Source organism: Cydia fagiglandana, chromosome 13 (assembly GCF_963556715.1).
Source record: "Cydia fagiglandana chromosome 13, ilCydFagi1.1, whole genome shotgun sequence".
NCBI lineage: Eukaryota > Metazoa > Arthropoda > Insecta > Lepidoptera > Tortricidae > Cydia > Cydia fagiglandana.
In genome coordinates this window covers 3,720,149-3,732,680 of record NC_085944.1, presented here as the reverse complement: position 1 = coordinate 3,732,680, position 12,532 = coordinate 3,720,149, and the positions used below count along the sequence as shown (strand labels likewise).

Sequence of the window (12,532 nt, the reverse complement as noted above, 5' to 3'; positions counted from 1 at the left end):
ATGACTATACGTTATTTACGTTTCAATTGGCGTTTACCAGAGCAGCTAATACGAATATTATTTGAATCAGTGAATTTTTCCCTTTTCCTTTTCAACTAAATGCATACGAGTAGGTGTATAACCATAACGATTTACACTGGCATGTCGTTGTGTGCGGTATCTAGCCTAAATACGAGCTTATCCAACCCAATACGATGTCGAAGTCACATGTGTATAAATGTTTGCTGCACCCAATACGATATATTCCTATTGGCGGCCCAAGTGAGTGTCTCGAGACTCTCGAGTCAACCTATGTAACTTGAACCCGTGGAAACCCGAGTTACAAGAACCTTAAACTAATTTAAATCAAGCAGATATTGCTCAGCACAGGGAGGATTGGAAAGGGAGAGCGGAGGCCTTTGCCCAGCAGTGGGACACACACATAGGCTAATAAAATTATAATAAAAAAAGATATACGACTTCGAGCGATACTATACTATTATATTTTTATATTAGAGAAAAAAAATTCACCACCTCCGGCAAGACTCGAACTTGTGAGCTTTCTAAACTGGTGTTAACAGCGATTGGACTGGTGTCCAATCCTGTTACAGAACTGAGACAGCGAAGCTTACCAGAATCGTGGTGGCCTTAGGGAGGCGCATAGTATCTTATTGATTACGCTTACGAAAAATGGGTCACTCTGAATCAAAATTTTGTAAATTTCTTACCAAAGTAATTCGATAACATTGTAAGTGTAAGTTTAGACAGCGAGTCCACTTATACTGGTTTCTGCGTCGAACCTAACGGAATGAATCGAATACGTCAAGGCAGCAGGTCCAGGAAATTGCAGGCGACATTGTAAGGCAAGATGGCACAGCTGGCGGATGTGGCGGATGAATCAAACTTGATCGCGTGCTGAACTGACTAGTTTAGGTATTTTAAATACGAAAACTATTGTATGCGACTTTGTCCACGTAGAATAGGGTAATTGACACAATTTTATTACCTAACCGAATCGTTGCGTGTTCCATTTTCGAAAACTTTTGGCTGTGGCGCGGAACGATCAGTTCATGACACGGCAGCCATGCCATGCGCCATAATGAATATGATGACACTCGTCCCCTGTCAAACGCCACACGTAAAAAAACATTGATGATACGGTAGGCGTGTCATTCAGCACCGAATCGGAGCCCATCAACGTGCACACTAGCGCCACTGCTAAATAATCGTGAATATTTAAATTTTACGAAAGATATTTCAAAAAAGGGGGACGCTACGTACTGTATTTTGTATTTAAGTAACTTTTGAATGCACCAAACTAGTTTTTATGTTGCTGGATTCATCAATCCATGCATCCAAAGTTAAAACGGCCGTTTTTGTTTTTATTTCATAGATGGAAGGATCCGCAACATAATAATTAGTCTGATGTGTTCAAAAGGTACAAAATATAAAAAACAGTACGTAGCGGCCCCATTTTTAAATATATTTCTTTAAAAATAATCACGATTATTTAGCAGTGGCGCTAGTGTGCACGTTGATGGGATCTTAAATACAAAATCTGCCTGCGACCTTGTCCACGTAGATGAAGGCAAAGGTCTCCTAAAAACTGTTTCCTTTGTAGATGATCGCCGAAATTATTAATCTATTAAATACCCCAACATTCTTCACTCGTAGGTAGTTCTGAAATATTCCGGATACCTAGTATAACACTATGATTATTAGTTGAGAAAATGTTCAAAGTTATGCATTCTTTGGCCTGAAGCTTCCAAACAATCTGTGGATATAATATTCATATTAATTAAGTTGAACAATAATCATATAGCGACAAAAATAAATTTATTTTGCATATTAATTTTAAACGAATTAGTTTAGATTTAGTTTTTGAATATGCATAGAAGATTTACCTGTCAGATTAAAATAAAATAATGTGTGTACTAAATTAGCATTATTTTTAAGTTAACTCTGTCATTGTTATGAACATTTGTTAACTTTGACATGTTTGCCTGTTGTAAGGATATAAAACATATAATGCTTTAAAGCATTAAAGTCTGCCATTTATACCATTTTATATCGTGCTACAAAGATTAAATTATTCAATTTAAAAAAAATACGTTTATTGATAGTGATATCGACCACTTCCAGCAATATTATGTACCTACAACTTGTACAAGGGAAGTTCTGGTTAGTAAGAAAATTATTTTTTTGATTGTAAATTGTAAATTGTAAATACATAATTAGCAGCTATTTACATAGTACATACAAAAGTACCCTCCATATTTTCCTACAATTCGCAATATAAACGATTTCATAAAAATATATTACTTATAAAACGAAACCTGTCCTATTTCTATAACATTACTTACATACAATTTTAACTCCCGTTCAAACATTCACCATTAAAGTAAAAAACCTTATTTTAAAGATAAAATTCAAAGAGACTATTCCAAAAGTTTTCGGTGGCGCCTAATTGGAGCCATCAGGAACCGGCAAGTATAAAATTGCATCATTCGTCAAAAGAAATCACTTTTATACATTTCAGTCTTTGCCCGCCATTATAGCACAGTGCACAGAACTTTACAGTAGGGTTTTTTAAAGCGAGGTCGTTAATATTTATTTATGTTGTCGTAGGTGTAAATCAACAATATTGTTAAAGTTGATGTTGCTTAAAATCAAAGTGTACCTAATTATAAATATTTTTTTTCTTGATGACCCTAAATTTTATTTAAATCGTCCTCAACGTAGTTTTGACAGGTCAGAATCGTGCATATACCTAGCCATTTTGTTTGAAGTTGTAATCCTGTCTTTTTATACATTTGTTATAATACCCGAGTCTCTATTGTTTCCCATAAAGTTTTAAACCATAATATATTTTATTATTTGTCCGCATTTTCGTTAGTCATAATTTGTTTGATTCAGAAACCAGTAACTTTTCAGGATTGCCATAAAACAAACCTAACCTTACGAAAATCCTGAAAAGTTAACTGTTTCAGTTTTAGAACTAATGATAATATGACAAACAATATATTACGACTTAAAACTATATGTGAAACATAGGGAGCCCTAAATTGCCCATTTGACGCATAAAAATCTCAACTTAAGCTACCTACTTATCAATATATTTTGACAGATACGAATAAGTAACCACAAGCTGTGGTGGCCGAGTGGATACGACGTCTGACTTTCAATCCGGAGGTCGCGGGTTCAAATCCTGGCTCGTACCAATGAGTTTTTCGGAACTTATGTACGAAATATCATTTGATATTTACCACTAGCTTTTCGGTGAAGGAAAACATCGTGAGGAAACCTGCATACATCTGCGAAGAAATTCAAAGGTGTATGTGAAGTCCCCAATCCGCATTGGGCTAGCGTGGAGACTATAGCCCAAGCCCTCTCGCGCCTGAGAGGAGGCCTGTGCTCAGCAGTGGGACGTATATAGGCTGAAATGATGATGATGATAATGAATAAGTAACAATAGTTTTTTTTATTTCAGTAATTTAAATTAGCATACTGATTCTTATACTGATAGTTCACTGCGACTATAAAATGATGAAAAATGCAGTAGCCCGCCCGGTCGTAACGAGCTCAATATTCCCAAACACACCCGTCTAGCCCGTCTAAAACGCATCCAGTATAACTCGATCTCCGATCTCACATTTGTTAAGGATCTGGAGTTCATGTTACGCTGGTCCACTCTAAATCTCAAATCGCCCGAACTTACAGGGCAATGGGAATACGAGAGATCTTTTTAGTTCGCTCGCATTTTAATCCTTTACTGGAACGAAATGGCAACTGGTAATAATGTCGCCATTAAACTAATGATAGTACAGTAGTAATTATGTTCTCTTCCCTTTTACTTGAAAGTACATATTAAATCTCGAAGAAGTAAAAAAATGTAGGTCGGAACATACCCAAAACCTGAACTTTTTATCAATAGTTATTTGATTTAGGTAGGTACTTACAAACCTCTAAATAAACTGGTGAAAAAGCGCTGGTGGCCTAGCGGTAAGAGTGTGCGACTTTCAATCCGGAGGTCGCTGGTTCAAACCCCGGCTCGTACCAATGAGTTTTTCGGAACTTATGTACGAAATATCATTTGATATTTGCCAGTCGCTTTTCGGTGAAGGAAAACATCGTGAGGAAATCGGACTAATCCCAATAAGGTCTAATTTCCCCTCTGGGTTGGAAGGTCAGATGGCAGTCGCTTTCGTAAAAACTAGTGCCTACGTCAAATCATGGGATTAGTTGTCAAGCGGACCCCAGGCTCCCATGAGCCGTGGCAAAATGCCGCGATAACGCCAGGAAGAAGAAGGAACATGAAGAAGAAACCTCTAAGTAAAGTAGTACAAAAAATACGTTTCAAAATTTTAACAATGATTCACAATAAAAATAAATACTATTTCGTGATATTTCACTATGTATTGTCATAAAAACTGTCTTAACAGCGTTGTAAAACTTCAAAAAGCACTATGAAAAGACTCCGCATGCCAACAGACCACTTCAATAAACGCCTTACAACCGGCCGCCGTAAACATTTCCAATTTTAAAAACAAAACGTTCTTAATTTGAACGGCACTGTAATGTAACAGATTTGCATGGTAAAAAAATAAAGACCTTAAGTACTAACGCGTTTCACTAAAAATTCCACTATATCGCTACGTAACAAAGTTCAAAATTGCACAATTTTTCATTTCATTTGATGCTGTTTTATTTTTAAACGGGATATAGTGGTTGTAGAGTTGTAGCCTCCTGGGTTATTCGCATTCGTTGCGCGACCACGTGCGAGTCGAGAACTCAGAAGAACCAGCGTTATTTGATCCCGAGTTTCATAATGAATGTTCCAGAACGTAGAGCGGTTTTTTACTGGTCGTCTTAAATCCTTGACTCGCTTGTGATAGTCGAAGGATTAGAATGATACCTGGAAACTGACTATAATGTACGCTCGCGGAAAATCGCGCTGTGACTTTGTAATGAGGTAATTTAAGGTTTAGTGAAATGAAAGCAGTTACAATATTATAGTAATTTTACAATTATTAATTACTTACATGTTACTTAGGGTAAAGTTTTAATAGATCATCAGGTGTATTCACATGATGATGATGATGATAGGATAAGGCTAGGCGGAGAGAAAGAGAGAGAGAGAGGCTTATTCCGATTTGATTCAAGAAATAAATCTGGATTAGTTATGGATCTCTTAGAGTCAGAAGTGCCATTTCTTCAACTAAAAACCTACTTGTGACACTGACAGATCCGATCCATATTTAATCCAGATCTAATTTATAACTTGCTGATGTAGTTAGTTCTAAAATAAAAGTAAAAATAGAAAATTGTTTATTATTGGTGATAAACAACTATTACCAACATTATTAGGCTCATCTTTGAATTATGTATGATGTTTTGTTCTCTTGACTCCCTGAAATCACCCAGTATTATACCGAAAAGTTGTAAAATCTGGCAAAGGTTCTCAATCTTTCGCCAAACAAAATTCGAGCAATGAGCTCAAAACAAGTTACGCAAAGTTCACCATGTGTCAAACTGTCAGAAGCACACTCCGTAATTCCTATTACGAACGCGAGCGAATTTGCTTTTAAGGATAGCCAGAGGAACGTGACCTGGATATCCGTTTTTTTATTGGCCTATTTTAGTGTCCCGTCGTCGTCGCCGACCCTGTTGCGTGTATTCTCCGACCAATTTAGGTAGAATGTGTCCAAGTCGTCCCGCCATCTACTGCTCGGAATCAGTGTCAGCCCTTTATGTTTTTGTGTAAAGTTGTCGTAAGAGTCCACGTTACATTTCATATTATTCCAGGTACATATAATTTATTTTTAGATTATTGCTATAATCACCTTGGCCACATTCCCTAGTTTGGCTACACTGAAAAAAAAACCTGGTACTGGTAACCAGAATCTGGTTAGCTGTACTATATTGTCTTGTTGTATATGTGACGACAGGACACTTTGTAAACATAACCAGACCATTCTGGTTAAATTAAATTTGTTAATTCTACGAAGCGTATAGTAGTAGGTATAAGACTTTTAGTAAACCCAACTAGCCGGTCTGTTAATGGTTACTAAATAATACAGTAACATATACGTTCCTGTCCTGTTGTTATAACAAGGTATTTAGTATATGTAACTGAACGATTTGTGCGGTGTACTGGTTTTATATTGTTCACGTTACCAGAACGCACTGTGCTAATGGGGCTTCTAAAAGGGTCATATGTTCACTGCAATATGTAGCCGGCAACTATTGGTGTCCTCTTACTCACATGTTAGAGAGGGACACTAATAGTTGCCAGCCACATATTGCAGTGAACATATGGCCCGTTTAGAAGTCCCTCCAGCAAAGTGGGTTCTGGTTACGTGAACAATATATAACCAGTACACTGCTCTTCTTGTAAATATAGACCTTTATAAGCGTGTGGTTCCACGTTATTAGAAGGTTTCTTAGGTACAAAACAGACAAGTTTTTAAGCACACTTATTTTTTTAAATTTTATTGATCAAATAAGTACTTAACACAATATTACAGTAAAACCAAGGCACTGTGAAACTCCAAATATAAAAACATTTTGTCTCCACAAAGAAAACAATAAACAATCCCTCCTTATCCACATCGGTGCGGGAGGACTTTTCTTTAATCGAAGCCCGAGTTAACTGTGACAGGCTGACCGGCGACGTCAGCATATGCACGCTGACGTGACGTCGAGGCACAGAACACCGCGGCACATTTCACTGTGTCAGCAACACGCAAACAACACGCACTTATACTATACACTTGTACTAGTTTACAATAAAATTATGGACAGGATCTACGTAAATAAAAACATCGACCGGCCGCAACGAAAGACGCTGGCGCAATGGCTGTTCTGTGACTTGCGCAATTCCTTTCTCCGCCCCCCCGCCCCCCGCGCATACACCGTGGTGTTGGCACAACTGTTTGATTCGTTCAGAATACAATGCATTATAGTAACCACAACATAATAACTTGTAACGTGTACACTCGTATCTTTATTTTTACATATCGATAGTTAGTGTTACGATGCATATATTAAACTAGACAAACGTTTAATATTTACAACACTTGCATCTTTACATTTACAACGAAATTGTAAGCAGTACTAAATTGCATTTAACTAGAACTAAACAGTGATGTTTAAAAAACAAGTTTTACACGATACAACATTTTTTGTTATTGCTACCGGATATAAGTAGGTATAACTATATTTTTAATTACTATGCGTTCTGGTAGTATTGTAGAAAAATATTTTTTTCGGTGTAAGGGTTCGTCTCGCTTGTGTTTGGTCATTGGAATAACACTCGAAACTGAAGTGCGGCGTCGCTATGAAAATCAGGCGTGGCAGCTCTGCGAAGTTTGAGGTGTACATTACATTTTAACTTCTATTTAGAATTAATTAACAGTGATAGTTTAAAATCTTTGACAAAAGGGCGCTACTACCACAATCCATCACAATCTGGGGGTCTACCGCGATAGAAGAAGATCGAAATTTCGTTATCTAACCTCTTTATCACTCTTTCATATTCGAGCGATATAGAGGCTGATAACTAAATTTTGTTTTTTTTTTCGTGATTTTCTTGTTCCCCGGTAGGTCCTTGTTAACAAACCGCCTTGATACATCAATGTCATATTTTATTCTCTGTTAAAATTTGTCAAAAACAGTTTAAGGCACATAGTATGTGTAAGTTACTCTATGGGTTTACTAGCTAGACTAAGTATAGTTACCCCCTATTATGGAATATTTTCTTTCCTAATTATTATAAGGCTATATAAGTAACTATTTTCTTTCCTATATACTAAACCATAGGCATTTAAAAACACAACGACAAAATAATATGTATCGTAATATGAAAGTCGTCGTGTTTAAAATTGACGTCAATTGTGTATTCTTCGTGCGTGCCAGCAAACTTAGGAAAAGGAAATACTTTGTCTGATTCAATTCTTTCAGTAGCCAATTTGTATTGGAATTTTCTTTGTAAAAGCAGGTACAATATTTGAACCGAATTCGAGAGGGAAATGTTGATTTACGAGTATTTATATAAACATTAAAGATGAACTCCGTGTTTTACTTTTTAGGGTTCCGTACGCAAAGGGTAAAAATGGGACCATAATTACTAAGACTTCATTGTCCGTCTGTCTGTCGCTAAGCTGTATCTCATGAACCGTCATAGACAGTTGACATTTTCACAGATGATGTAAGTATTTCTGTTGTCGCTATAACAACAAATACTAAATATCTAATACTCGCTCTAGTTTCTTTATATGAATAATTTTAGAAAATAAAACTAGTACCAGACTGATATATATGTATTACGTAAATGTGCATGCCTAGTTTCATGTACTTTAAGCATTTTATTTTAAAATGAGTGTGTAATTTCGATTATATGGAAGCGGCTTTTTAGCGGCAGGTTTGTGTGACCAATGATGTAGATCGGCATTTTCCAAACTATGGACCGCGACTCATTGGTGGCTCGCGAGCGAATGTTGAGTGGGCCCTGAAACTATTGTAAGTATACAAATAATATTTTATGCCCCATTTTAAGACGGCCACTGGGTCTCGAATGTGGCAGTTTTTGTTAAGTGGGTCGGAGCCCTGTCAACTTTGGGAACCACTGATCTAGATAAATGTTTTGCTGTTAGTACCATCGCCCACACTGTTAACTGTACATCGGTGGACCTTATGCCCTTGTAATAAGGTCCACCGATGTACAGTTAGGACTGTTGTACACAACGTGGTTAAACCGGAACAGATACTGCACTATCGAGTAATATAGTGCATTCGGATACGGCTGACATATTTGATTTATGTGCTCTGTTGAAATGGAATTCGCAATATCGGAGCTTAGTGAAACTTTTTGAGATATGACACGATAAAAACTAACCATCGTTTAGCTATTGGAAGTTCTAATGAAACGCTTTGATGGAAGACTGATATAAGTACATGTTTATATATTTTCAGTTAAAATAAAAGAGAAATATAAAATACCAGCAACTCGCAAAGAATTCTCGTGAAATTTTTAGCACATCAAATCAAATCATTGTCAAATCAAATTTGCCAATAGTCGCAGGGATTTTGACAGTAGATACTCGTTGATTTCATCTAATAAAATGGAAATCATGGTTTTCGTATCTAAACAACATAAAATATAATCATAACAGTGAAAATATAAACAGTGCTCAAGCCAATAAATATATAGATAAAATTATATTCTTTATTGCACACCTAAAAGGAATAATACGAAAATATAACCCATCAATTATTTCATAATCTCGATATTTAAGCATGGTCTAACCATTGTCTAACACAGGGGTTCCCAAACTGTGCGCCGCGGCGCCGTGAGACAATCCGCCTCCCCATGTTACCTATCTATGTTTAATTGCCTATCTAGCTAGGTTAGGGCGCCACTGCTGAAAGTTTAAACTTAAAAAAATTACAATTTGTCAGTCTTTCAAAACATTCCATCTTGTACCATTTTTCTATTTCCAAGTCCGATGGTAGTGAAACTTCGGCCAACGGAAATCAACTCTAACAAAGCATTGTTCTCAAACATTTTCTAAGTAAATAAATTTGGAATGGATCTGAATAATAGAGCGGACCCGGAACTTGAGTTGTTTGCCTCCTAATGAGTTTTCTCCAACTCATAATGGTATACGTCAACAAAGGCTCATAAAAGTAAAAAGTCGGTGTGATTCTTAGTCTTATATGATAAGATAAGATAAGGTAAAAGACATTAAATTTATTTGTGACAATCACAAACATGTATGTATAAACCTAACTCAGCATGATGCTAGCAATGAACTAGCGCTGGTGTAAGGGCCCCCCCACATCTGGCGTCTTTCGAGCGTCGGCGTCTGTCGGCGTCGGTCCAGCGCTATGGAAAATGACGTCGCTACGCAGTTGCGTCGACGTCAGCCATAGAATTGTAGACGCCGACGCTCGAAAGACGCCAGATGTGGGGGGGGCCCTAAAGTAAGGGCCCATTCGGTGATGCTACGCTACGACGCGACGGATAACAGAATATAAATGTACCTACTTAATGTACATTTTGTTTAAATTGGCCACATAATTTTGACTGATGTGTGGCGTTTTTGAAGCTAGGTCTTGTAGTGTTAGGGTTAGAAGCTTGTCCCTACATGAGGTTTGGTAACTTTTTAACAGTGCGAGCCATATGGCTTTGTCTTGGCAAAACTTTACATTAAAATGTTTTTGGTGGAATGAAAGTATTTCAATATGAAATTGATGAAATTCAGTGGCTTTAGTTATTGGAAAAACGCGTTATTATGATTAATAAAAATAATAAATGAAAAGGGATTTGGGTTAACTTACATTAATACTTGTCGTGTTAAAGTGAGCAGGCTTAAATAATAATTTCCAAATCCCTTAAGCTCCAACAAAATTATATCCTCAAATATTGTTTGTATCACAGCACGTTAGCGTCTAGGGAAATTAACCCATCAGGCCGTTAATGGCACTCTTGCCGGCCCGACCTTTTATTAATATTAATTATAAATGTTCTAGAATGATTTCATTTGAATTTCGCTTTTGTCTTTTGGGGTTTATTTGAAAACTCGCGTGGAATAGGGATTTAATGAAATCGATATACCTACCTTTAGGCTTATTCGATTACATATAAAACATTCACAACCACAAACATTCACATTCAAACATAGCTCAGGAACAAATATCTGTAATAAACACTCAAAATAAGGCCCTAACCAGGATTCGAACCCGGGACATCCTGCTTCTTAGGCAGGGTCACCTACTTCAAGGTCAGGAGGTAAAATCCTCGAGTAACAAGTAGAATACAGAAAGAAAATTACTTGAAGGTACCTTAACAAAGTTTCCAAAGCCATTCCCGTAGGATACAATTATTTCCGTTATTCCACACAAAGAAACAACGTAAAGTGGTACAATCTGATTACACATAATCCTATTAGGGCTCTTGTGACACGCCTTCTCACTCGTAATTATGTTATTTATGTGCTTTTACACGGGATTCGTCTTTAATTCGATAAAACAATGTAATTTGGAAGTTATTTTCGATTAAATATAGTTCGGCAAGTTATTTACATCAAAAGAAAAAGCGACATTTAGTGTAGGGTTGTCCTCTCATAGAAAATTTTAATTTCCCGCCTTTTTACTGAAAAAGTGGGTATGTCAAGTGGCAGTGCTAAAAAGTCCTTTTTAGGTATTGCGTCACTTTTCTCTTTGCTACAGCCTTCATCAGATGATATGCCTCGATATAAAATATTATGCCTCGTATTAAATTCTGTGATTTTTCTAAACTCTTTGTTATAAATTAAATAAAATCATAAATCAGTCATCAACACTAACTTTGTACAGGCTTTCTCTCATTTACAAAAAGCGCGAAAGAAAAAGGTGCGAAATCAAAATTTTCTATGGGAAGACAACTCTTTGCGCCTACATTTTATAAATTGCCGCCTTTTTCTACTGTCAAAGTGGGTGTGCCAGAGCATACCTTTAAATTAAATACAACAAAGACAAAATTAACGACCCCCTTACAAGCACACGTCTTTCAGAAGCTAGTGCAACGCATCATGTAGGTGTTTATTGTGGTCCGTTGTCAGCCAGGTTTTAAATCCCGAACGCCCTCCAAAATCTCCAGTTCTATAACGGACTCAAACAGACGGGTGTGCTGCACCGGCACTGGTTTTCGAACGTCGCGCGTTCTAAAATTTAAATTCAAAATGGTGCGTGAAGTTTCTCATATTTTTTTTACTCCATCAGTTATATATGCATTTTTCGTTATTTTCAGTATAGAAATTGTATTAAAATCGTGCATTTTAGTGCTGTTGGTTTAGTGATTTAATAATTATTTTATTTACAGCAAACACCACAACTAGATGATGAACAAATGGGAAGTGAGTATTTTTTTACTGTGATTGTATTTTTTCGCTATGATTGTACTTTTTATTTGCGATAAAAAGTGAAGTGTGTATTTTTTTTACACAACCGCTTGCAAAATAGTGCAATGTTTTTTTATGTTCCATGTTTTGTTTTTAACTACCTATTAGTATAGATGGTCAAGCAAATCTTGTCAGTAGAAAAAGGCGCGAAATTCAAATTTTCTATGAGATGATATCCATTTGCGCCTACCTTTTTCAAATTTGCCGCCTTTTTCTACTGACAAGATTTGCTTGACCATCTATAGGTACTAAATAGCGTAAGTAGATAAATGAACGATTTTAGAATGAGAGGTATTGTCAGCATTCGTATTACGTTTCGGCTCAGGTGCAAAAGCTATATGCTTTGCTCTGAAAACATATAAAATCACAAAAATGCGCGTTTCCCTAGAGATAAAACCTAGCTAGATCGATTTTTCGCCCCCGAAAACCCCGGTATAGCAAATTTCATCAAAATCGTTACAGCCGTTTCCGAGATCCCCGAAATGTACCTATCGTTTTTTTAGCATTAGAAAGAACTCCACAGAAGCAAGCGTGCAGTTTTTATCAGGCTCTTTAATTGTTAATAATTATTGAATTTATCTAATGTAGCATGGTCAATACATATCATTTAC

The 12,532-nt window shown here is 36.6% G+C and overlaps 2 protein-coding genes across 3 annotated transcripts in view; one reads left to right on the top strand and one right to left on the bottom strand.

The window, feature by feature from the left end:
• The window catches only part of LOC134670014 (calmodulin-like), a 331,833-nt gene that overhangs the window by 43,998 nt on the left and 275,303 nt on the right, over window positions 1–12,532 (bottom strand). The gene's annotated exons all lie outside the window — the stretch shown is intronic.
• Window positions 11,548–12,532, top strand: part of LOC134670020 (troponin C-like) — a 67,702-nt gene continuing 66,717 nt past the window's right edge. Inside the window, exons 1-2 of the mRNA XM_063527689.1 lie at window positions 11,548–11,705; window positions 11,843–11,876. Of these exons, the coding sequence (XP_063383759.1) occupies window positions 11,703–11,705; window positions 11,843–11,876 (37 nt within the window). The 5' untranslated portion in view covers window positions 11,548–11,702. The remainder of the gene's footprint in view (window positions 11,706–11,842; window positions 11,877–12,532) is intronic.